Source organism: Zalophus californianus, chromosome 4 (assembly GCF_009762305.2).
Source record: "Zalophus californianus isolate mZalCal1 chromosome 4, mZalCal1.pri.v2, whole genome shotgun sequence".
Classification (NCBI taxonomy): domain Eukaryota; kingdom Metazoa; phylum Chordata; class Mammalia; order Carnivora; family Otariidae; genus Zalophus; species Zalophus californianus.
In genome coordinates this window covers 53,423,901-53,450,087 of record NC_045598.1, presented here as the reverse complement: position 1 = coordinate 53,450,087, position 26,187 = coordinate 53,423,901, and the positions used below count along the sequence as shown (strand labels likewise).

General features: G+C 44.8%; 1 protein-coding gene across 8 annotated transcripts in view; it reads right to left on the bottom strand.

Moving 5' to 3' along the window:
• The window catches only part of AK4 (adenylate kinase 4), a 118,172-nt gene that overhangs the window by 50,166 nt on the left and 41,819 nt on the right, over nt 1-26,187 (bottom strand). For 2 of the 8 annotated variants that reach the window (XM_027611008.2, XM_027611057.2), the window contains exons 1-2: nt 17,946-18,076; nt 17,480-17,757 (exon numbers count right to left, since the gene is read on the bottom strand). The exons of 2 other annotated variants lie outside the window; for them this stretch is intronic. In XM_027611008.2, coding sequence (XP_027466809.1) covers nt 17,480-17,624 — 145 coding nt within the window. In that variant the 5' untranslated portion in view covers nt 17,625-17,757; nt 17,946-18,076. Of the gene's footprint in view, nt 1-16,923; nt 17,328-17,479; nt 17,758-17,945; nt 18,139-18,206; nt 18,263-18,295; nt 18,664-26,187 lie in introns of those variants that run through there. 4 more of the 8 variants (XM_027611016.2, XM_027611024.2, XM_027611033.2 and 1 more) reach the window with 4 other exon arrangements.

Genomic DNA, 26,187 nt, shown 5'->3' with positions numbered 1-26,187 from the left:
CTCAATAAAACCCCCAGGCCACACGCAAAGACAAGACTCTCTCTCCTTTCTGAGTCTCCCAGATGCTCTGTCTGTATCTGCCCTCTCTCTGTATCTTCAATAAACTCCGCTCTCACTTCCTCTTGGCTCGTGCTTGATTTCCATCCTGCGCAAAGTCAAAGGACCCTCAGACCCTGCCAGCCTGCATCAGTAAATTACCCAACAGGAAACATTAAACCCTGCCCATTAAACCAAGGGATCACTGTCAGCATAGGATGACTGACTCCCACAGCTGCCTCTATTCCAAGTATAAGTTCCTAGACATCTGAGGATGTTTGCCTCATAAATCAAATGGCCACCAATGTAGTGGCCGCTCGGATTCAACCCCTAAGTCTACTGTCAAGTCTCTACATCTTCTTCCACGCAGCATATACATGAAAGTGAACGCCCCACCAGACATACTAATTTTAGAACTCAATTTAAAACTTTCCCACTTTCTCCACCTGCCAAATGAAAAGGACAACAAAGCAGCTACCACAGCTGTTCTCTAAGAATTGGCACAAAGGTGACATACATTCTTTTGAGACAAGAATTTTCTAAGTCTTTTTTTTTTTTTTTTTTTTTTAATGCAAAGCCAGAAGATACCTGGCGTCTCTGAAAATGACCAGACTCCCGCGGCAGAACGGCTCCACCACAGCAAGGCAGCAATGTCTGGCTGGAAATAAAGTTTGAAACTCCATCCCCGACTCAAGTATATCACTGGATTCCACTGCTTTGCAAACTCAAATCAAAATGATAAAATCTTCAGGTAAATTTAAACTTAGCCAAAGCCAGGGGTAACTGCTATAGTGATAGTAATCAAAACTATTATTATCGTAATAATAAAAACTATTATTTAATTCCACATATTTTATGCAAAATATCGGCCAGATCCAGTTTATGCGACCTTTTAAGAGCAACTACTTCTACTCTGTGTAAAAAGCAACATGGGATGAATCTGTATCAAAAAGAAAAAAGACAGGGGCGCCTGGGTGGCTCAGTCGTTAAGCGTCTGCCTTCAGCTCAGGTCATGATCCTGGCGTCCTGGGATCGAGCCCCCCATTGGGCTCCCTGCTCTGCGGGAAGCCTGCTTCTCCCTCTCCCACTCCCCCTGCTTGTGTTCCTGCTCTCACTCTCTGTCAAATAAATAAATAAAATCTTAAAAAAAAAAGAAAAGACAAAAGAAAGGAAGGAAGATATGAAGTAAAAAACCAAGCAAGTAGGCAGGCACTTTAATAGGGATCATGTCCTAACATACAGCTGCCTTGCCTTGTGTAACACTTCAACTGTCAAGAACAAAGCTTTACAAATTGATCCTGCAACTTCTTTTTGCCTTTAATGGTCAATAACTATGAAACAGATTTCCAAAACATGTTTATAATCAGGTCTATATAACCAAAGGCAAATTAGAGCAGAACCAGGATTTCAGAAAGATTCTATCATCTTAATTTAACTTCTAGAAACACCACTTCCCACCCTGCAATGGGTTCCTGGCTTCTGCCACTTAGAACATCTCGCGCCGCCTAACAGCAGTTCCAGCTATGGCGCAGCCAGCCATCTGTGGCTGTCTTTCACAATCCTGGCCATTAAGGAAATGCAATGTTTCAATGCTGTTTGGCTTGGCTAGATTCCTCTAGACATAAGCTAAGTGCACGCATTTTTTATTCTCCAGAGTTTGAGCTCCAGCAGTGTTTGTAACATGACATTCAAAACCTAAACTGACCTTGACCGGGAGATTTGAACTGGCATTCTGAGACAACCTAACAGAATTATCTAAACTGGGGGGAAAAAAAATCCTTCCATAAGGCTCTTAAATGCATTTCCTCTACAAACTAACATCACTGCAATCAACTATTAACAACAAATATCACACACAGGCCTGCAACTAGGATCAGATGGGTGAGGCACTCACCTTGGGGAAAACAACTGAAGAGGGCAACAAAAAACCAAACTCTGGTAATCAAGATAACTAATATTTTAGTGCCATATTTTAAAGTATCAAAAGTAGTGCAAAAAAAAATCCACCATGAAAATCAATCCAACTCATTTATACAACTCACTCTCACCCATTTCAATCCTGCCTCAATCTGTCAGGTCTGGTCTTTATTTAAAAATTTTGTATTTTGTTTCTTTTATTGCATTAAACTACTACTTCTCTTACGTACTGAATTTTGGGGGGCATCCCCTTAAATTTTTTACTCGAGGACAGTGCTTCACTCACCTCACCATAGCTTCAGTCCTGCCAACACATATTAACTTAATACTCACGAGGAAATCCTGTGAGGTAGCCCCACCATTACTCTCATTTATAAATGAGCAAACACAAAAAGTTAGCTACTTTGTCCAAGATCGCGGAGCAAGGGTCGCCAAGTCAGATTCCAAACCCAGCCAGCTATGTAGCTCAGAGCCCACCCTCTTAAAGACAAACACCACCTCTCAGGGTTTTGCATCAACAAAGGCATTTGGCATAAAATCATATAGTCCTAGGATTTTAGGAAAGAAATAATATGTGAAAACTATTCAAATAAACTCTAATTAATGACAACCTGGGCAAAATTAGTCATGATTTGTTCATCACATTGATCGATGTCCTACAATATTTAGGCTAAGTGGTCATTCCACCACACACCCAGAATTTTTCTAATTTGTCCCTAATACCTTAAGCCCTCCTAATCCTCAGAATGAACCAAGGGGGAGACGGAAGATCAGACCCCTCACTCAAAGGACATGACTACAGATTTGAGTAGCCTAGAGTAGCTGGCGTCTATGCTTAGGTTCAGAGATAGCCTCACATACTGCAGGCTTTACAAGGCTAATTGAGCTACAGTGTGCATCGCAGGACGATGTCCAGAAATACTCCCGAATAATGTGTTCAGTTAATAAGAGAGTAGAATTTAGAAGGAAAGCCATGACAGTTAACAATGGTCCTACCGTGTTTGGCCAGTTATAGTGACGGAGGCCATCATGGTTTAAAAGGGTCACAATGAAACCAGGCTGAAAAGAAACTAGAAAAGTTATCATGGAAAGAACGGTTGAAGGAACCAGGGCTATTCTTTTGAGGGTGGTGAAAAAGACAACTTCAGTTAGGGAAGTGGCGCCTAGCAACTATTTTCAATTATCAGCAGAGTTAGTGGATTTAATATGTGTGACACCAAAAGACTGAAGTTGGACAAGTGGACGACAGTTTATGGATGGCAGTTTCAAGGACTGGCTTTCATCTCAGTATAAAGAAAAAAATCTTCCAACAATTAGACCTGTCCAGCAATGAAAAGGCTTGCCTCCAGAGGAGGTAAGTTGGCTGTCAGCTGCTGTAGAAGGGACCCAGCACCGAATGGCCAGTTGGACAGAAGGATTCAAATCCCTTCCAATTCTAAGACATTAAGAAATGGAACAAATAATTAAACTTAACACATTCATTGTTATGCATAGTGTTTAGTTCCTAAAAACCCTAGAAAACTAAAACAAAACTCTGAGCTCAATGGGAAGCAGGTGTTGCACTTTCATTGTATTCCAAGCTAGATTCTTGATTTTTTTTTAAAACTAAGCCACTGAAATAACTCAAGTTAAAAATCAATCTCCCTCATGGAAAAACTAAATTGTGTCCTGAGAAAGTATTTATAGTTACCATTTAAGAAAATTAGGAAGCTGTATTCATATATGCAATCAATATTTTATCATCCTCCCACAAACTACATCGGCTATTCTTACCAAGATCTACAGAAATCCTGCAGAAGAAAAAATACAGAAGCAGGTGAGTTAGAATTTAGGAAAACAAAGCAAACCAAAAGTTAAATCAAATGCATCAGCAGCCCAGAACATTAAAAGACTGAGCCACCCAGGTGTGCCCAATGATGACAGAATTTCTAAAAATCAATTTTGGGAGTCTTCCAAAAGTACACACGTAACTTTAATGTAAGTATTTTTGTTTGGGCAAGAATGGGAACAAGACAAGTTAAAAACAGGAGGAGGACACAATTAATAGTTTAAAAACAGTGAGTTTTGGGGGCACCTGGGTGGCTCAGTCAGCTGGGCATCTGCCTTTGGCTCGGGTCATGATCCCAGAGTCCCAGGATGGAGCCCCACATCAGGCTCCCTGCTCAGTGGGGAGTCTGCTTCTCCCTCTGCCCCTCACCCCACTTGTGCTCTCTCTCTCCCACTCTCTCAAGTAAATAAAACCTTTTAAATAAAATAAATAAAATAAAAACTGAGTCTTTTAAAAACTCACTGTAACTTCTTGTAGTTTCTGCTGCGTGGTTGAGTGGGTACACATACGCACACATACATGTGTACACACACACACACACACACACACACACACACACACACACACACACACACCCTATATATTGCCTAAACCCCACTGGATTATACTAGTGATTCCATTCAAAACACCACATTTACTGAGGAAGATTTTCAATGAAATCAAAGTATTATGACTCCAGGGAAGAAGGAAACAAACCAGAAAACCTTCCTACTTGCCAGACATTTTACACAGATGACCCCGTCTGATCCTCCCAATAGCCCTGTGAAGTGGGGGTTCTTACAAAGGAGGAAATCAAGTTAATTAACTTCCCCCAAAGTCGACCAAGCCAGTAAGAGGTGGAGCCCCAGGTATGACTGACTCCAAAGCCCAACTTTATTTCCTCCGCCTCACAGCCAACTGCTGGTGCCGGTCACTTACTACACCAAAACCCACTAGAGAACTTCCACCTGGAACTTCCTGCAGATATGTTAAACTTGTCATCATCCCCAACCCTGGACTGCCCTCCTTCGTTAACCCTTCGAAGGGTTGCCTTTGGCTCTGTCCTTCCTACCATTCGCACTTACAATCAATCCTATTAGGTGCTACTGTCACTACCTCAGCTTCTCCCAAATCCCCCCGTTTCCATTACTTTTACCCTATACCTGATCTAAACTGTTGTGACACCATCTTAGGTATGCTCCACTACCATCCACACCACCCTTCGATATGAAAAACAATAATCATGCCACTAAAGGATTTTGAGGAAGGCACCAACTCCCCACCACCTTCCTATTTATAAACTCAATCTGGAATTATATGTAAGCCCCAAAGGACAATTCTAATTCCCCCGCCTATATAATTCTTCCACCTCTAGGTTTCAATCAAAACACCCTTAATTTTAATCACCTCCTCCTAGAGATGATCCCTCCAACAACACCCTGCACCCACTTTTCTACCCGCCAGTACCTTCCCCATCCTTCAAGGCTCGGTTCTAATGCCATCTCTCCCTCAGCTTTCACTGATTTGTTTATCCAGAAGTATATCAAACAACTATTAAGCATTAACTGTATGTGAAACATTGGAGATACAAAAAGAATTCAGTAACTTCATAACAAGTAACTTCAGTGTTCCTATTTAAAAAAAAATTCATTCTTTTTTTAATAGCACTCAGTATAATCTGCCTTATAAAACAACTGGGTGTATGTTTTACCTTATCAATTCCTTAAAGGTAGAGACCACTTTTTATTCCTATTAACAGGATGCTATTGGAATACACTGATTTAACAAGTACTTACTGAAGTTAAGTCTGTTTTTCCTACTTTCACTCCAGAACCTTCCAATCCAGTTTCTTTTTTTCTTTTTTTTTTAAGATTTTATTTATTTGACAGAGAGAGACACAGTGAGAGAGGGAACACAAGCAGGGGGAGTGGGAGAGGGAGAAGCAGGCTTCCTGCGGAGCAGGGAGCCCAATGCGGGGCTCGATCCCAGGATCCTGGGATCATGACCTGAGCCGAAGGCAGACGCTTTACGATTGAGCCACCCAGGCACCCCTCCAATCCAGTTTCTGAATAGCCTGAATGATCTATTTAAATGTGAATCAGAGTGTCAGTCCCATATTTAAGAACAAGGGCTTTACCCTGGATGAGGCAATGACACCAAAAACCCCAAGCAACAAAGGGGGAAAAAAAAAAACAGATAAACTGGACTTCATCAAATTTAAAAACTTGTGTGCTTTTTATTTTTTTGAAGATTTTATTTATTTATTTGACAGAGAAAGACACAGCAAGAGAAGAAACACAAGCAGAGGGAGTGGAAGAAGCAGGCTCCCCACTGTGCAGAGAGCCTGATGCAGGGCTCGATCCCAGGACTCTGGGATCATGACCTGAGCCGTAGGTGGACGCTTAATGACTGAGCCACCCAGGCGCTCCAAAACTTGTGTGCTTCTAAGGATAACATCAAGAAAGGTAAAAAGACAACCCAGATAGTGGAAGAAAATGTCTGAAAATCATTATCTAATTAAGGAACCTGTATCTAGAATACATAAAGAACTCAACAATGAAGGAACAAATGAGCCCACCTGCAAATGGGCAAAAGATCTGAATAGACATTCTCCAAAGAAGATACACAAATGGTCAAGAGCACATGAGAACATGTTCACTATCGTTAGTCCTTAGGGAAATGTAAATCAAAATCACAATGAGATACCACTTCACGCCCAATAGGGTGGTGAAAATTGAAAAGACATAATGTAAAGACACGGGAACCCTCATTCATTGTTGGAATATAAAACGGTTGAGCTGCTTTGGACGACAGCTGGCAGTTCCTCGAGATGTGAGACATGGCGTTACCTTGTGATTCAGAAACTCCACTCCTAGGTATGTATCTATACCTGAGAAAGAGGAAAACATATGCACACAAAAACATTAAAAAGTTGTATACTTGGGGCACCTGGGTGGCTCAGTTGGTTGGACGACTGCCTTCAGCTCAGGTCATGATCCTGGAGTCCCAGGATCGAGTCCCACATCGGGCTCCCTGCTCGGCGGGGAGTCTGCTTCTCCCTCTGACCCTCCCCCCTCTCATGTGCTCGCTCGCTCTCTCAAATAAATAAAATCTGAAAAAAAAAAAAAACTTGTATACTAATGTTCATAGCAGTTAACAACCCAAGTGTCCATCAACTAATGAATGAAAAAACAAAATGTGGTATATCCATATAATAGGATATTATCTGGTGATAAAAAGGAATGAAGTACTGATACATAACAACACAGCTGAACAGTTTAATCTTGAAAACGTGCTTAGTGAAAGAAGCCAGATACAAAGTCACATCTTGGATGAGCCCATTTACATGGAATATCCAGAGTAGGCAAATCCATACAAAGAGAAAGTAAATTAGTGATTACCAGGGGCTGGGGGGGGGTGGGTAGAAGGGAGAGCAACTACTAATGGGTGCAGGGTTTCTTTCTGGGGTAATGAAAATGTTCTCCAATTAGACAGTGGTGATGTGATGACTGCAGGATTCTGTAAGTATATGAAAAACCACTGGTTTATATGCTTTATAAGGAGAGATGTTCCTGTATACAAGTTATGTCTCAGTAGAGCTGTTATACATAAAAACTAGTAACAGTAACAACAAAACCCCAGTCACTTCTCATCCAGTTGCCCCAGAAGCCCAAACTCCTGATCATGCCTCAAGGCCTATGCAACCCTTGCAATCTCCCTTCTACCATCTCCTCCTCACTCACAATGCTCCAGAAACACCTACCTCCTGTCCTCCATGAAAAAGTCTCACCCCTGCATGAGGTCTCTCCATGTGCCATTCCGTCTGCCCCCAAACCTTCACATACCTGGCTCCTACCCATTCTCAGGGCTCAGCTTAAATATCATCTCCTCAGAGAGGCCTTCTCCGACCTCACAGGCTAAAGTGGTCTTCCAACACAGTCACTCTCCATCACTGCACTACCCTAACTTTTCGGTAGTACTTATACAGGATATAAGGCACAACGTATATAAGGTTACCTTGATTATCTTTCCCTTGTTTATAGTACATCTTCCCTCCTGCCTTAATAGGCTATCAAAACATCTGTTGAGCTGAACTGACATAAAGGAGTTTACTATTCAGGTGCTGAGAGACTACAACTGATGTTACAAAATAGATCACCTGACAGGGAGGTGATAATGAATGCTGTATTAGAGGTACAGATGGGTATAAGAGAAATTTCAGGGAAGAAAACGATGTATAGCTGTAACAGCTGTGGAAGATCTTCATGGAAGCAATGAGATTGAAAACTGAGAGATTAAGGGAAGTGTGAAAGGCATTCCAGGAGAAAGGCACACCTGAACAATACCCTCCCCACCTTGTCCATGACCTCAACTCTTCACCCACACACACATCCCACCATGACTCATGGGAACATCATGTGAAACCTAGAACTTGAACCCAAGTCGGTAAGTGCCTCAAGGGTACTTCTGCAAGCCTCCTCATACTTAATGCAGGCATAGAAACATCTGCCAAGTGACTAATGAAATAGCAGGTTCAGGTATGATTCCAGAAGTCTTGACAATTACAATGAAAGGCAATTTCTACCTCCTCACAATTGCGTCAAGTTTCTATTTTAGACCTTTTGGAGTTCTTTTGGGGGGAGGGAGGAAGTCAGTGTTTCCTTATTTAGGTTTTAAATAAAAATGTTTGAGGAACAGAACAACAACAAACCACATACCTCTAGCCTCCCCTTAAAGAACCTTCTGAATCTCGGTGTACTTGTGGACAGCTATAGCTGCAATCCGCTGCCCCAGTGTGCTGTTTATAAGGCAGGAAGGGACTATTTCACTAGGTACTGGAGCACCTGCATGACCTAATGGGAACTTCAACCCTACCTATGGAGTCCCAAGTTTGAATACTAGCTTTTCTATTTAACTAGCTATTTGACCTAAGGCAAGTAAAGCAACCTCTCTGAGGCCATTTCTTCATTTGTAAAATGATGGAGTAACAAGTGCTCTGTGCATCTCTGTGTAAACTAGAGGACAATATAGTGGGCAAATCCATACAAAGAGAGCACATGCTTGACCCACTGCAAATGTTAGTTACGATGACCAAGTCATTGTAATCAAAATTACAAAGTGCCAAAGTCACAGGCTGCTGGTCAATAAGTGCTGAAGAACAGAAAATAATTAATTTCTAGCCTCTTGGGAATTTGATGAGCAGGAGTGACTCTGCATTATTTCAATACTATCAGCCTCTCCGGCTAAATAAGGGATGCTTGCTGCCAGGCCTGTCGTCTAACTAGGACAAGAACTCTTGGAACTTGGACATGAGACTGTTAAAATATAACATCAGCCACCTAATTGCTCTTCATGATCATGAAACTGTACAAATGAGACCTTTTGTACCATGTCTTAAAGGCCAACTTGAGAACTAAACACTAAAGTGAGGAGGGTGGGGTGGGGAGAGGCACGGAGTAATTCAAAGCCTCTACTACCTGCTCATGCTTTAAAAAACAACCTAGTTTGCTGAAAGACAGTACATGGTCAAGCTATCTGACCCATTGTAAAAGAATACTAAGAAAAACAATTTCCAAGTCCTTAAATCTTCTTACAACATGGATCACAGAGAGTGTTAAAGAGCACACTAGCCTAATACAATACCATTTAACAATTTACTTGGTAGATTTTAAGGGAACTAGGCAATTCAGTATGTCCGTTATAACAGATGGATTTGTAGTTAATAGTCTGGTACCCAATTTACTAGTTTCATGATCAGGTGCCATCACTTGAGTTCTATGAAGTTTGAGCCAGAAGTTTAAAAGTTTCATAAACTATGATGTGGCTACATGCGTGTGTATCTTAAAGGTAAGCCCAAGTAATGAAAGCTGGAAAAGGTAATATGGAGCAGGTATAAAAACCCTTTCCTTCGACAGGATAATAAGAGGTGAATAAAGACTAAAATGATACCATAAAAGATGTGATCAAGCCACAAAAGCAATGATCTCTTGTGGACCACAAACAAGCTCTAGAAGGCGTTCAGTTATGTGGTGGCAATGACCATCCCATCTCTTCACCGGGTAGTCGGACTCATCTGTCAAAGCTCAGCTCAGCAGTCATCTCTAGGAAGGCTTCCCTAATCCCACCACCTCTTCAGTGCTGGGTTGGCCACACTTCCCCATGTGCTACAGGACCTACACATGCACATCTTTCAGACTCCATTACTTTCTCCTGGTTTGCCTGCCTCTACCTATCAACTCAGAAGCTCCTTCAGGAAATAGACCTAGTCTCACTTCTTTGTATTCCACAAGCCAACACTGCTTAGCACTTAACACATCTGTTGAAAAGACCTATTTACTAGGATGTGCAGGGAAGCATGCTTTGTATACCAAAAGACCGTAAATAGGGGCACCTGGGTGGCTCAGATTGTTAAGCGTCTGCATTCAGCTCAGGTCATGATCCCAGGGTCCTGGAATCGAGCCCCACATCGGGCTCCTGAATCAGCGAGGAGCCTGCTTCTCCCTTCTCCCTCTACTGTTCCCCCTGCTTGTGCTCTCTCTCTCCATCAAATAAATAAATAAAATCTTTAAAAAAAAAACTGTAAATAACCTAAATACTATCAACAGAAGACTAGTTAAATCAGCAGTTCTCTAAGTGTGGTCCAAGGACCCCAAGGGTCCACACCCTTTCAGGGGTGAGTTCCCTCTTTCTCTAACTACACATCTGTGTGAAGCCAAATATTCTTTCAATACTTTAACTGAAACAACATAGCATATGAACTGAATTAAGAAGCAGATATAAGAATCCAGCTTTCAGAACACCTGGGCGGCTCAGTCAATTGAGCAACCGACTCTTGGTTTCAGCTCGGGTCGTGATCTCAGGGTTTTGAGATCGAGCGCCATGTGGGGGCTCACGCTCAACGGGGAGTCTGCTTGAGATTTTCTCCCTCCCCCTCGCTCACACTCTCTCTCTGTCTCTCAAAATAAAGCTTAAAAAAAAAAATCCAGCTTTCTTTTACAAAGCAAGACACTGAAGAGATTTCTGAATATGTGAAAACATTACTCTTCTCAGATTTTGTTTTAGAAAAGTTATTTTTCATACAAATATGCTAATAAGTAATGGGCTTATTATTGTAATTTTCAATGAATTCATAAATATTTTTTAAATTTCTCAGTTTTAACTTCTAATATAGTTAGTATCTATAAGTATAACCCATATCAAAGGCTCTATGGAGTTCTCAATGAGTTTTAAATGTGAGACCAAAATGACTAGAGAATAGCTGTTTAGAAAAACTATGGTACAGCTGTACAATAAGAGTATGTGGCAATTTTCCAAAAGAGTGAGGTACACTGACACCTGCTAGTAGAAACTAACATCTAAGCTATACTGCTAAGTTTAAACAAAGACGTGAAAAACAAAGTATAAATTTGTACCTTTTAAAAAAGAGGCTACTGCTATGCCTATATATACTATATATATGTATGCAAATTCTCTGGATGAACATCCAGGAAAAGTAACTAGTAGGTATCCCTGTACAGAGTAACTGGGGAAAGAGGATCAAGGAAGGGGAAGAAACTTTCCACACCATTCCTAGTGTATTAATTTGAGAATTTTACCCTCGGGGTGCCTGGATGACTCAGTCAGTTAAGCGTCTGACTCTCGATCTCAGCTCAGGTCATGATCTCAGGGTCTTGGGATCCAGCCCCATGTTGGACTCAATGTTCAACGGGACGTCTGCTTGAGGATTCTCTCCCTCCCCCTATATTCCTTCCCCCTCCCCGAGCTTGTGTGTGTGCGCTCTCTCAAATAAATAAATCTTTAGAAAAAAAGAAAATTTTACCATTTACATGTATTACCTTCTTGAAAAATCAAAGATGGGTAAAAATTATACTGAAATGGCACCAGGGCATTAAACTCACATTAAAGAACAGACTGTAATGGCACTGGAAAATATCAAATGATATGTTGTAAAAGTAAAGCAAGCAATTTTCAAAACAGTAATACACAGTTATCTTTTTTTTTTTTGAGACAGAGAGAGTAGAGGAGATGGGGGGGGAAGGAAGAGAGAAAATCTTAAGCAGGCTGCACTCTCTCTCAGTGCAGAGCCAACACGGGGCTCAATCTCATGACCCTGAGATCATGACCTGAACCAAATCAAGAGTCAGGCGCTTAACCGACTGAGCCACCCAGGCGCCCCATTAGTATATCCTTGAAAATCGGCCTGGGAGGATATACTGTATATAAAAGTATTAACAGTATTTTTTCCTTCCAGTTAGTGGAATTACAAGTGTTTGTCTTATTTATTTTTCTTGGTTTTCTAAACATCTGATAACTTACCTATGATATTTTTATAATCAGAAAAACAAGGAAAAGAATTTAAATACATATGTATCAATGTACGCATATCTGTCTATACTTAGACATAAAACATTTAGTAAGCAAAAAAGTACATGAACAAATTAGAATCTATTATCAACTTTTATACCAAGACTTTGGATATTCGTAAGCTAAGTTTAAAATTCCCTTCTTCTTCTACAGTTTAAAAACTACTCTGGCCCAGTCGTTTTATTTCTAGTAACCTATGCCATGTAAAGTATTATTTGCCCCATGATTTACCTACAGTGACAGTCATAAGATCATTACTAAACAACAAGTAACCCAATGTTTCACACCAGACTGGTTAGGCATGCTCCAGAGTTCAACCCTTAAGGCACATTCACCTAAGGGGCTCAGGCCAAAATCCTAGGACTGATTCTCTCCATCACCCCTCACAACCAACACATTCTGTCCAGTCGACTTGGCCTTCATACGCATCCTAAAGCCCTTCATTTCTCTACCTTCGCCACTACTGCCCAACCCAAGCCATGGTCCACTCTCCTCATCTATATTGGTCTTACTGGTACCACTCTTGCTTAACTGGAGTCACTTCACACAGCATCCCAAAGGTCAACTTTTAGAATGTAAATCCATTCATGTCAGTATCCTAATTAAAACCTTCAATAGCTTTCCAGTGCCCTTTGGATAAAATCCAATCCAATTCACATTTTCCAAATTTTCTACAAGGCAAGACTCCAATCTAGGCTAGAAAAAGCTCCTTTTAAAAAAAATGACCACACTGGGGGCACCCGGGTGGCTTAGTTGGTTAAGTTCTGGGATCAAGCCCTGGTGCTTCTCCTTCTCCCCCACCCCCCGTTATGCTCCTGCACTCTCTCCTCTCAAATAATCTTAAAAAAAAAAAAAAAGACCACACTGGAAGAATGCTCAGATTCAGCTGTGCATGTGGCCAAAGCAGACATACTGTTAGGGGACACCTTATTCAAGTCACAAATAGTTCCTGGGGCGCCTGGGTGGCTCAGCTGGTTAAGCGGCTGCCTTCGGCTCAGGTTCCAATCCCAGGGTCCTAGGATGGAGCCCCCAAGTCCAGTCGGGCTCCCTGCCCAGCGGGAGTCTGTTTCTCCCTCTGCCCCTCTTCCCTGCTCATGCTCTCAAATAAAAAAAAAAGTCAAATAGTTCTCTTCCAACACCCATGAAAACCCTCAGACAAAGAAACCAGAAAAAGTAAAATGTTGTAGAGTAGACCTGTGGAATCGAGAGATGCCCCAAACTGGTCAGACAGAGCCTTTGATGTGGTTTTGGAATGTAAGTGAGGTTTGGGAGGCGGGGGTAAGGTCTGGAGCTGAAGACCAAGAAAGGAGTCGTCTTTGGTGCAAAATGGTGGTTTATTAAAGCACTGGGAGACAGGGCCCGTGCGCAGAAAGAGCTGCTACACCTGGATCTTGAGGAGTGAGGATTATATACTCTCAGGAGTTGGGGGAAGTAAGGAAAAGGGAGGTTTCAAAAGAACTTTCATATGCTAAAGAGGACCCACCTACAAGACACCTACAAGATACCAGAGGCCATGCCATTGTCAAGTTAAGGTTGTTTTCCCCTCTAGCAAGGTATTAACATGAAGACAGCTGGGAGATTCCTGGAAGAATGTCACACATGTCCCACCCAGGAGTGGGGGTATGTGGGGGAGGTTGCAGGGTGTCAGGTTATGCTTTGTCTTCAGCCAGCCTTCCGCTCCCTCATCACCTTGACCTGGGCTATACCCAGAGTCTTACCAAGCTAGGAAAAAAACAAAAAAAACAGAATATTCTAGAAATCCTATAATAAGCCAAGACTCTCTATGATCTACACAAAGGTTAACTATTAAAAGTTGTTTTAGATACCTTGTTCAACTCTGTCAAGTCTCTCAAATACAACCTTTCTATCCTCCAAGGCTCAGAAGTTTTCACTCTTACATAAGACACACATTTATACTTAAAGAATACAAAAACAAAAGCCTGAGCCCTCTGAACTAGGTCATCTTTTCAGAGAAAAGAGGCTCAAGCCATAGTCTAATTTGAAATGCTGGTCCCATCTGCAAACCCCAAAAAGAGCTGCAGTTAATATTAATTAAGAGCAGAAACAGGTTTGTTCTTGAACATGGTTTCTCCCAATCAAGTCCAGGATGCCAATTTTCCTGCACTTGAGATCCAGTACAGAATAATGCGATTTTTTTTTAATTCCACTATTTGTCCAACCCTTAAAGCAGGATTCTCACATCCTTTCAGAAGGAGGTTTCAGTCACCATCACTCCACAGAAGAGATAAGGAGTTTTAATAGGACTCACTACTAAGTGCCAGCCATGTATGTGCGTGCACAGGCTTATACACATGTATGCAAACACACAGAAAAGCTAATAGTCCTTATGACGGAGTGTAGGACCCCCTCCCGGCAATCTATGAGAACTCTCCCTTCTATTTACTCATGCAAAGTACTAAAGAAAACCAAAGAGAACCAAAGATTCGGTTTCTGATTTGGTCTTCATTTTTTTTTTTAAAGATTTATTTGAGAGAGAGCAAGCAAGCACAGAGGGAGAGTGAAGGGGAGAAGCAGACTCCCCGCTGAGCAGGGAGCCCAATGTGGGGCTTGATCGCCAAAGGTAGACACTTAACGGACTGAGCCACCCAGACGCCTGGGTGTGGGTCTTCATATAAAGTCTTTGATTAAGTCTCAGCCTGCACTGCTCCAGGCTGATGAGGCAGTGCCAATGGGTGACAGCTATCTTGAGGCTAATCTGGTCCATAGTAAACACAAATTTTTACCATAAATCGAAGCTAATTAAACAGAATGGACTCAATTACTGGAGGTTATCTGACTTCTGAGTAGCAGACAGAATTCGTGACCCATGCCTCCAAAACAGACTTGAATTCTTTTTATGCACAAGGTATTTCACCATTAATATCCCTTACCCTGAAGTCTCTTCATCGAGAACTGGAACATGGTGAAGGTAGAAGGCACAAGGAGCACATGACTATCTTAAATAGTGCTACAGCCCCCAGTACCTTGAACACTGTCTGACACATAACAGGTACTCGGTAAGTATCTACCAGATGAATCAGACATTTGCTGCACTGCATGTGACAGCATCAGCAAGTTATGTGCAGAGTAAAGAAATGAATTCTGCCAGGGCAGATGAGGGAAGGCTTCCTTAGAAGCAGTGAGGAGCCCTTCCCAGGACGAGCAGCTTTTCAGCAGGCAGTGACTGCAGGAAAGCCATGTGGACAGGAGTATGCCGGAAGCAAGGCTGGAGCAGATGGCCTGAGATACTTTCCAACTCAAACTCCCACCAACATTTTATGTCCTGGGGTTTTGTCATGCTTCATCATCTCCTTCAAACCTTCAACTTTAATAAAGCAGATACATACAGAGGGGCTGCTGTGTTTCTCTACCAGAAAATTAGCTAAAAGCAAACAGCAGGTAACAGAAAAATAAATACTGTGGAATGTTTTCTTATTTACCAGGCACTGAGCCTGTAAGGCTCTTAGAACCTTCTGTGAGAAAATCTGAGAACACCCTCCAAGTCCACCAGAAACAAGCCACTCTGAAAACAAATCGCTGCCCTCCATTTTTCTTCTCTTTCGCTGATAAACAGTTTTTAAATTGGTTTATGCAAAAACTACTTGGTTCCCAAGAGAAAAAGAAAATCTAAACACTTCATAGTCACAGTCTTACAGCAGAGAGAAACTCTGGGAGAAAATGAAGGCACGCGAAAGAGAACAGAAACTAAAATCCAAAATCCAAGGAAAGTTAAAAAGTGAGAGTAAGGGAAAACAGCAACTGGAAAGTTTTCAAAACCTCTATGAAAGTTCAGAAGTAAGCTACTTCCCATCACATTCTCTTTAAAAATGGAAAGGGCACTAATCCAGTCTGGGATGGACAGGGTGCAGTCCCTCATGCCAGAATGAAACCAGCCCCCGAGTTAGGAATAGAGAATGCTAAGAAATGGGCTCAAAGCCACCGCACCCTTTCCTCCCCTCACCAAGCCTCCTGGCTCCCTACCTAAGAGAAACCAGAGCCAATTACAGTCCCTCTCACACAGCTATTCCCCCAAACTGCATTCCAAAACAGAAAGACTAAAATGCAGCTAAATGTGGTATTAAAATGAAAAGACTGAACTGAGGTGAGAGAAAATTCAAGGTGCAACCGGATACACAGAACTTTTCCTTATGAGAGATGGGGGGTGGGGGGGAAGGAGGCCGAGTCTTTTTGAGAATCAAAATAAAAGCTTGCTTTTCCAATAGCTGAAGAGATGAATAAACTCTGTCTTGGAGATGTTTCTTAATTCCTAGCTTTTACGCTGTTTTTCAACACGGTACTCCGCCCACCTATTCAAACTGATCTGTGCTTCTGTAATGAAGATCTCCGGATAATTAGCCCACCTATGGGCAAATAACCACCCTGGACACCGCTGAGGGCAGCAGCGAAGGTAAAGCACCCCGTTTGCAATAATGACAAGTTTTCATGAAGGAGTTGCTAATTATGAGCATATATACGCATCCCAGAAGGGTGATGTACCAGCAGCGCAAACTGCCACCTCGCGCCTTTCAATGCCAATTCATCGGGAACTGGGGTGGACGCGGAGCGGAAGGAGAGGGGTGAAGGGCCCTACTGAAAGACTAAGAGATCAGGCGGGCGATCTGCATCCCCAAATCCACGACGCCAGCCAAGGGAGGCTTTCTCAAGAAGCCATTTCCAGGGAAGCTAGATTTAAAATGTAATTTATCAGATCGAGTCTCCTACTACGTAGTCTCCTAACGGCCAGGCCCCGGCTTGGGAAAGAGGGCCTGGGAAGGAGGGGGAGTTCGTGGTGAGTTTACCTTAGAAGGCGGCCGCGGACAGACAGGCCTTTCAAAGCCACCCGGGCTCTGCCCGAAGGCCCGGGGCGGCGCGGAGGGGCAGGAATAGCGCGCGGCTGCGAGCCCTGGGGAGCCACAGGTTCCCCAGCGCTCAGCGGGACCCGACTCCCACAGGTGGGGGGCGAGAGCAGGGGGCGCCCCAGTTCCCCGGGGGTGCGGGGGAGGTGTGGGCAGAGAGGGCTTTGCCTTAAAGAACCAGGGCGAGAGGGAAGCTCGGGGTTTTTCTAGGCTGTCTGGGTGGTTACCCTTAGCTGGATGGTTACCGGCTCTTCCCCAAGACAGGAGGAGCCCGGGCGGGGAGAGAAGCCCCATGCACCTCCCACCCTCCTCCCTGCGAGCCTCGGCCTCCTCCAGGGGCGCGGTTAAGCCGCACGGCCGCGGGCCACCGTTTGCATGCTCCCAGGCACGTAGGAGCCTGCACAACCGCACGCGGGCGGGGGAAGGGCGCCCGGGGGCCGAGGAGACCCGACCCAACCCGATCCCGCTACGGCTCACCCCCGCACCCCGCACCCCTCACCGGTGTTGGCTTTGATGTTCTCCCGCAAGAAGTGGCCGCTGGAGAGATGCTGGAGGCCAAAGCTCTGAGCGATCCTCTGGCACACGGTGCCCTTGCCCGAGCCGGGCGGCCCAAGGATGACCGCGCGCAGGAGTTTGGAAGCCATTGCCTTCGCCAGGCAGGGAAGGGGCGGCCAAACAGGCAACCCGGACAGCAGGCTCGGAGAAGCCCCGGGAACTTTGTTGCTGCTGCTTCTGCCTCTGACACTCTCCGCTCGCGCGGGGACTCGCCGGGCGCCCCTGCAGGGGGAAGGAGTGACTTTTGAGACAACCCCTCCCTTCAGCCCCGCGCCGGGGCCGGCTCGAAGGCGGAGAAAGGCGCCACGCTACCCATCCCCGCCCTCGTCGCCCCCACGCCGCGATTCAGTACGAGTCCCGAATCCCCTGGTCGACCTCGGGGGCTCTGAGGGCCGCCCGGCCAGGCCCACCTCGGTCCCTTCCTCTTTCGCTCCCCACGGCGTTCGAGGAAGGGGCCAGGCTCCACCGAGGGGGAAGCCGGGAGGGGCGGCGACTCCACGCGCGCACCCAGTCGCCCCACGCACCCGGCTGCCTGGGGGCTGAGCTCCTGCCCCCGCCCTCGCACGTGGGCAGCGCTGAGTCTGCGCCGCGGCCCCTCCCCAGCGGCTGTCAATCCCCTGGAGTCACCGCCGCCCGCCGCCCGCCGCCCGCGCGGACCGCCCAGCGCCCACCTCCGCCGAGGGTGAACCAATGCGCTCCCCGGCGCAGGGAGCCCGAGTCCGGTCGCTTCTCCACCCCAAGCAGTCAAGTAAACACACACCTCGGTTGGGACGCGGCGCTCCGCGAGGCTTCCAACCCGGATCCCGCTGGGCGGCACCGCCTCCGCCCGCCCCCACTCCGAGCCCCAGCCGGCCGCGCGGGACTCGCGCCTTACGTAAGCCTGGGAGACCGGCTCCGCGCGAGTCGCCGGCCGGCGCCCCCTCCGCTTCCCACCGCTCAGCTCCCACCCCACCCTCCCGGCCCACGTGCTCCCCACCACCCAGCGGGAGCTGTGGGGGCGCAGGGACACACCCTTCTCTTTGCCGTCGCCTGGGGACCCCGTCTACTGTTGAGGGGAAGGAAAAATACAACTTGTTGATCGCCTACTGTGCGTCAAGTTCAGGGCTAGGCGATTTCCTTACGCAACTGTTCCAGATAGAGTATTCACAGATAAGGAAAGGAGGCTTGGCGTATCGCCATTCATTCAGCAGATGTTTATTGAGCTTATACCATGTTCCAGACACTGTTTTAGGCGCTTGGCATATAGCTGTGAACCAAAGTGATGGATGGAGGTTTGAACCCTCAGCTGCCTGACTCCAAAGCCCAGGCTCCTTAGGGAAGAGGGAAGAAGGGGATGATCTCCCACCTGTGCTCAGGTTCTTAGAGCGAACTGATTTCAGGACTTCAGGGCCCAGGATGTTGGCACACCAGTTACAACCTACCAAGTCCAAAAGGTGCTATCTCCTCCCTCCCCTCCCCTGCGTATCCCCCTCCATATTCTCTTAAATCTGTCCCTACCCACCCAGCCACCGCCCCCCCCCACAGCCTTCATTTCCCACTCGCGCTAGTGTGATAACTGCCAGCCCTTAAGTCTCTAGCTTCCGCCGGTCCATCCTCAGTGCAGTCGCCAGAGAAGTTGCTAACATGCAAATCAATTTCTGTTATTTCCCCACAGATAAAAATCGTCCCTTCAGGAGAAGAGCCTCCTCTAGAGTCTTGGCTGCACTGTTGGAGGGCGGGGGGCGGCGAGTAAGTAAGAGCCTGGCAGAGTATTTCTTTCTCTCTGCCCCTGACACCCCCAGCCCCTCTCCTCCAGTACCTCCTCCAAAGACAGACAGCCAGACAACGCCTAGTCTCCATCTGCCTGAGAGCACATCCAGGCCACCAACCTCAGCTCAGCATTTGTTCAATAGGCTCCTTCCCTTGTCTAAAATATCTCGGAGTTTGCTGTAGACATCAGGAGGTTGTTACACTGAGCCCCTTCAGCCCTTCAACTGGGAACAAAGAGGAGAGCTTCCGGGAATGTGGGGGTGACTTAAATCTCCCCTCCCTTTCCCTCCATATGCTGTATAATATATAGTGGATACTTTGCAGTCCTCCTCAGACCTGAGCATGCATCAGAATAACTCAGAGGGCTTGTTAAAAAAGATTTGCTGAGCCTCTCCCCAACAGTTTCTGAATCTGTGGGTCTGAGGTGGGCATTTTTTTTTTTTAAGATTTTTTTTTTCCCCACAAAGAGAGATAGCGAGAGAGGGAACACAAGCAGGGAGAGTGTGAGAGGGTGATCCCAGGACCCCAGGATCATGACCTGAGCCGAAGGCAGACACTTAACGACTGAGCCACCCAGGCACCCCGAGGTGGGCATTTCTAACAAGTTCCCAGGTAATGCTGAGGCTGCCAATCTGGAAATCAGCCCTTGAAAAGTGTGGTTTCCACACTCTGAAAACCTGCAGCTCTGCTGCATTGAGCACTGAGACATGGGAGATGTGTGGCCTTATGGTTCCTCTGCCTGCTCTGGGAACTTTGGCCCTTAACCTCTTCTTTTTCTAAAATGAGGACATTGGATTTAGGACTCCCAAAGGTCCCTTTGTATCCATCAAGCATTGATTCTGTGAGTTCCCACAGGAAATAGTTCCTAGCCCTCACAAACTAGACGAACTATATCCCATCTTCCCTATCACCCAGTTCTTTTGCCTGCTTTTTGGAAATGTGTTTACCAACATCACCTTATAATTTCTTGGAGCAGCATTAGCCACTCATGCGGTCGTAGGACTTAGTGCTTTAGGAGTTTAGGAGCTTATATTATGAAACGAAGAGTTGTGACATAGGTAAACTCAATAAAGAAACCCAGCCGAGATTGGAAGGAACCCTCCATGAACCTTCGCCATGCACAGCTCAGGCTTCTACAGTCCAGCAGCTGATTGGAAGCAGTAGAACTGGAAGAAATGGGTTTTGGAGTCTAACACCCCTGGGATTAAATTGCAACAGCACCATTCACCACCTCTGCAAGTCTCTTCATCTCTGTGAGCCTTGGTTTGCTGATCTGTAAAAGGGAGCTAATACTTATTGCTTAGACTAGTAGGGAGGCTTAAATGAGCTGAGGTACATATTGGATTCAGCACAGTGCTGGGCATATAATAAGTACTCAGTGGTGAACATCATCACTATTATTAACCATGGGACAATTATTTAGTTTCTCTGATCTAACTTCCCTAATTGTGAGGAATAAATGAGCTAATGTGACAAATTATTTCGCTGACTCCCTGGCCCTTGGAAGATACTCCACAAATGGTAGCTATTTTTATCACACATACACTCATATAATCAACGTCTTCCTATTTCCTTTGCCTGGGGTTTTATTTTTTTTAAGATTGTATTTATTTATTTGACAGAGAGAGAGACAGTAAGAGAGGTAACACAAGAAGGGGGGGGTGGGAGAGGGAGAAGCAGGCTCCTCGCTGAGCAGGGAGCCCAATGTGGGGCTCGATCCCAGGACTCTGGGATCATGACCTGAGCTGAAGGCAGACGCTTAATGACTGAGCCACCCAGGCACCCCTGCCTGGGGTTTTAAATCTGTTTATAATATTTATCACAGTGTACAAAGTAATATATATCAATGTGTTTGTCTCCCCTAGAGACAAACTGTAAACTCACTCTAAGAGGAGGGGCCAAGTTTTATTCATCTTTCTGTCCTCAAAAATATACAGCACTTTGCAGTAATAAGTGCGCTGTTAGTGTTGGCTATTCTTCCTCCCCCTCCTACCACATTTGACATCAAGCCCTGGCATCTCTGGGCAACTTCACTGGATGGTAATGCAAAGTCTACATTTGATCTCACTTTACACATCCCTTACATCAGATTCTCTTAGCTGGACTGCAGTGCTCCTGTTTAGTAAGCATTTGTCATCTCCGTATTACTGTCACAGTTTTGCCATAACCTTGTACCACCTTGGTTCTTATCCACTTATCATGTTTCTTGAAATATTGACTCAGTTTGTTTAAATAATTTATTTAAAAACTGAATGTAACTCACCATAAATAAGAGGACACACTAAAATAAATATGAGAAAAATAAAAAAAGGTTACCAAATTCTAGCTGGAATCTACTAAAGTCACTCATGTGCAGACCAGGTTGTCTCCCTCAACAGCCAGATACCTATGAAAGGCTCTTCCCACTAGGACTTACCTCAGGAATCTCCACAGGTTTTAACTTAGAGCTTCCCTTCCTGAACCTGCCAGTTCATCTGTCGGTATCCTGCTGCCAACCAACAGCCACATCATTGCTGTGTCCCAGGGTTTGGTCTTGCCGGCAGACCCATTTGATCTGACACTTGGCTCGCTGTTGATCTGGCTCCCAAATGGCATTCCCTCTGTTCTTCACCATGGCCACAGGCCAACCTGCCAACTCTAGGGTCAAGTTCCAACTGTCCTCACCTGCCACCACCACCTCTTTACCACAAACGTGGCTAGTCCCAAACTGGCAAGTCCCAAACGTGGCTCTCAGATCCCCAACCCAGATCATAGGCCCCACTTGTCTGAGAGGTCACCAGGGACAAATCATTCTAAGGAACAAACCAGAAAGGTAGAAAGGGAGTATCATTTAAAAGATGTGTCTTGTAGGAGAGCTGTACAGAAGACCCAGAGGAGAAACAAAGGTCAGAAATGCGCTCACCAGTTTAAGAGAAACTGATTCAGCAAAATCCTAAGCAAGGAAGGGTAAGTTAGCAAAAGGGTTAAGAGGATGGACCCTAGAGACAGATTGACAAGTTCAGTCTTCAGCTCAACCGCTTACCAGACGTGTGACATGTTCCTTAATCTGTGCTTCAATTTTCCACCTGAAAAATGGGAATAGGAGCAGTTTCAATCTCATAGGGTTGTTGTGCCTGCATGAATTAGTATATGCAAAGGCTTGGAACAACGCTTGGTGTGTGGTACGCATTATATAAGTGTAAGTTTCATTATTATTGGTTCTTCAACCCCCACAAAGCGCAACGTGTTTCATGGCACTAGAGGCAGGTTCTTGGAAGAATTAAGCCTTGCCAAATTTATTCTACTACCAGGGCTACCCTCATGTATTTTGTGTGTGTAATTTGTTTTCTCATAGACTTTTATATATTAAAAAACAGCTGTCTTGGGGCACCTGGGTGGCTCAGTCGGTTAAGCATCTGCCTTTGGCTCAGGTCATGATCTCTGGGTCCTGGGATCCAGCCCCGTGTTGGGCTCCCAGCTTGGCAGGGAGTCTTCTTCTCTGTCTCACACACACACACACACACTCTCTCTCTCTCTCTCTCTCGCAAATGAATAAATAAAATCTTTTAAAAAAATTAAAAAAAACAGCTGTCTTGTCCTATCTGAAGCTTCTCTCTTTTTTTATTTATTTTTTAAGATTTTATTTTATTTTTTATCTCTTTGACAGAGAGAGACACAGCGAGAAAGGGAACACAAGCAGGGGGAGTGGGAGAGGGAGAAGCAGGCTCCCCGCCGAGCAGGGATCCCAATGTGGGGCAGGGAGCCCAACGTGGGGCTCGATCCCAGGACCCTGGGACCATGACCTGAGCTGAAGGCAGACACTTAATGACTGAGACACCCAGGTGCTCCCCCTTTTTTTAGCTTCTCTCTTTTTTTTAAAGAGTTTTTTTAAGTTTATTTATTTAAGCGATCTCTACACCCAACGTGGGACTCGAACTCATGATCCTGAGATCAAGAGCCACATGCTCTACTGGCTGAGCCAGCCAGGCACCCGGAAGCTTCTCGCTAAATATTCTGAATTACTCAGCCATTCCTTAAGTAATGTGGTATCCTGCTAGAAACTAGCACACCAGTGTGTCTTTTGCTGTTTAAGTAAGAAATACCAGAAAGCTCTCCTGTTCAGTCTCAAAAGATTTATAGATAGGTAACATATGGAAGGAATTTTACCTTCTTAATGGAATATAATAATAATAATAGCTAATATGTATTGAATATTACTGTGCCATCTACTAGATCTCATTTTGTACTATGCAAATTCCTGGGAGTTAGATGAGCCACAGAGGATCCCCAAAGAGGATGACACGGGACTTTCCACATAGTAGACTCTATTTCTGTCCTTGAAATGTTCTGATTTCCCTTCATGAAACAGCGCCCCCCCAATCCTATTATCTCAGGAGTGGCCACGTGACTTACTTTTGCAAATGAGAGCAGAAACTTTAAGAGCTGGGGTTCCCATTGTCCCCTTTTTCTTTGCACAATGGCCAGCAAAATGGCTTAGGTCCCACAGTAAGGATGACCTCACCTCCCTACAAAAGACTGAACCATAATGGACGTGTAATGTGAGCAAAAAATAAATTTTCATTGTTGTAAGCCACCAAGATTTTTGAGGTCAGTTATTATCCCAGCATAAGTTAGCCTATCTTGACTCTTACATTCTCAGTCTTCGATGCTGAATGTTGTACAGAAGTCTTATTGATTATATTCATATAATATGATTCAGAATCCCTTCCCACACTGGTTATTCTTTGGATGAATATGTTCCTTCTAAGGAGCCATACACAGCAACACCTAAAGCATTCCAGATGTAGTCTGATAAGCAGTCTCTTCTTCTGGACACTATTTCTTCTGTAACAGGATAGTATATATATATTTTTTTCTTTTAGCTTTATTGAGGTATAACAGACATATAGCACTATGTAAGTGTAAGGTATATACAGAGCATATTGACTTGACTTACATATATTGTAAAATGATTACCACAGTAAGTTTAGCTGACATCCATCATTTCATACAGGTGCAAAAAATGTATTTTTCCTTGTGATGAGAACTTTTAGGATCTACTGCTTTGACAACTTTCAAATATACTACATGGCAGTGTTAGTTAATAGAGCAAGATAATATTTTCCCATATTTCAACCCATGATCCTTCTCCCTCTTCATGGAATAGCTAAGGAATTTTATGTCCATCACCTTAGAAAGAAATAATGCAGCAGAAGAGAGAAACCAAGCTTTGAGTTTTGGCCTAAGCCCCCAGAAATGGAAAAAATGCTTGTGCTTGTATAATACAATTGATTTGGGAGCCTGCAAATGGTTGAAGTCTTCCTACTCTCCATACCCTGGACTAGGAAAAATCTCCTAGGGGTGCAGCTGGGTGGCTCCGTTGGTTAAGGGTCTGACTCTTGGTTCCACCTTGGGTCACGATCTCAGGGTCGTGGAATTGAGCCCCATGTTCAGCGCAGAGGCTGCTTGGGATTCTTTCCCTCTTCCTCTCCCATCCCCTCTTCCCCTCCTCCCCCTGCCCCCACCCCACACTCCTGTGCTCACCTGTGCTCATGCTCTCACTCTCTCTGAGAAAGAAAGAAGGGAAGGGAAGGAAAGGGAAGGCAAGGGAAGGGGAAGGGAAGGGGAAGGGGGGGAAAGGAAGGGAAGGGGGGGAAAGGAAGGGAAGGGAATCTACTGTCCTGGAGAGAGGGGAGAGTCAGAGGAGAATTTATTTATTTTTTATTTTTTAAAGATTGTATTTATTTGTCAGAAAGTGAGTGCACAAGCAGGGGGAGCGGCAGGCAGAGGGAGAAGCAGGCTCCCCACTGAGCAAGGAGCCCAATGTAGGACTCAATCCGAGAACCCTGGGATCATGACCTGAGTTGAAGGCAGATGCTTAACTGACTAAGCCACCCAGGTGCCTTCAGAGGAGAATTTAAGTGGAAATGATTCCTTGGAAAAAAAGGACATGCACACCTGTTTACTTCCCAGGACTGAGCCCCAGCATGGAGAATAAAAGCAGATAGGCTGGGAAGATCCAAATCCAGAGGTTTGTATCCCCTTTCCCAGGCAGGACCTAGAGAAGGGGCAAGACTCCAGAGCGAAGTGTATCACGTAATGAATCTGGTCTACAAGCAGGTCTTGTTTGGCAAGCACAGAATTTTTAAACAATTTGGTTTTGAATGACTTTGAAGAACTCTCCAGGTTCTTCCATCCTTACTCCCTGTTATCTGACACCTGGTCCACTATACCGACTTGCCTCTAAAGGCATTTGAGTTTAAAATCCCAGATGGACATGAAAAAAATCTCACATGATGCCCCACGTGCCTCAGCAGAGTAATTCCATTTACTCAAGAGGGTGGCATGAGAAGGAGAGAGAGAGGGACAGGTCTCCTGTGACTCAAAACCGGATGTAAACAATGGTGTCTCAGTGAATGCTGATGAGGATGGGTGACAACCAGACCAGGACGCTTCCTCAAAGTTATGCACTTCCAAAATCCCAGTCTCCACCAAAACTGGGGCAAAACATAGAGACACAGATGTGACCGAAATGAAGTTTTTACCATCTGCCAAAACTTTTGAGTTTGACATTGTGGTTGGCTCCTCAGCATCTCTTCCTTTTCTCTCACTGAGTACCAGCAATGAAGCTTGAGGAACTGACCTTGACTCCAGTGATGTACCTGATTAGTCCAAGAGAATTTCAATTACCACTTGCTATGAATTATAATTCGGGAATGGATAAGTGACCCATATCTGAGCATTTCTGAGGAAGCAATTGCGTGGAACTTTCTGGGAAGGTTCACAGTAACCAATGGGAATCAGTCGTTTGTTCTTTCAAACAAGATGTCTTTGTAGCCCAATTGTTTTTGACAGCCACCCTATAGTCATGAGGGGGACTAGCATTAGTTTGAGGTCAACAGTGTGGATGGCAGAACAGAAAGA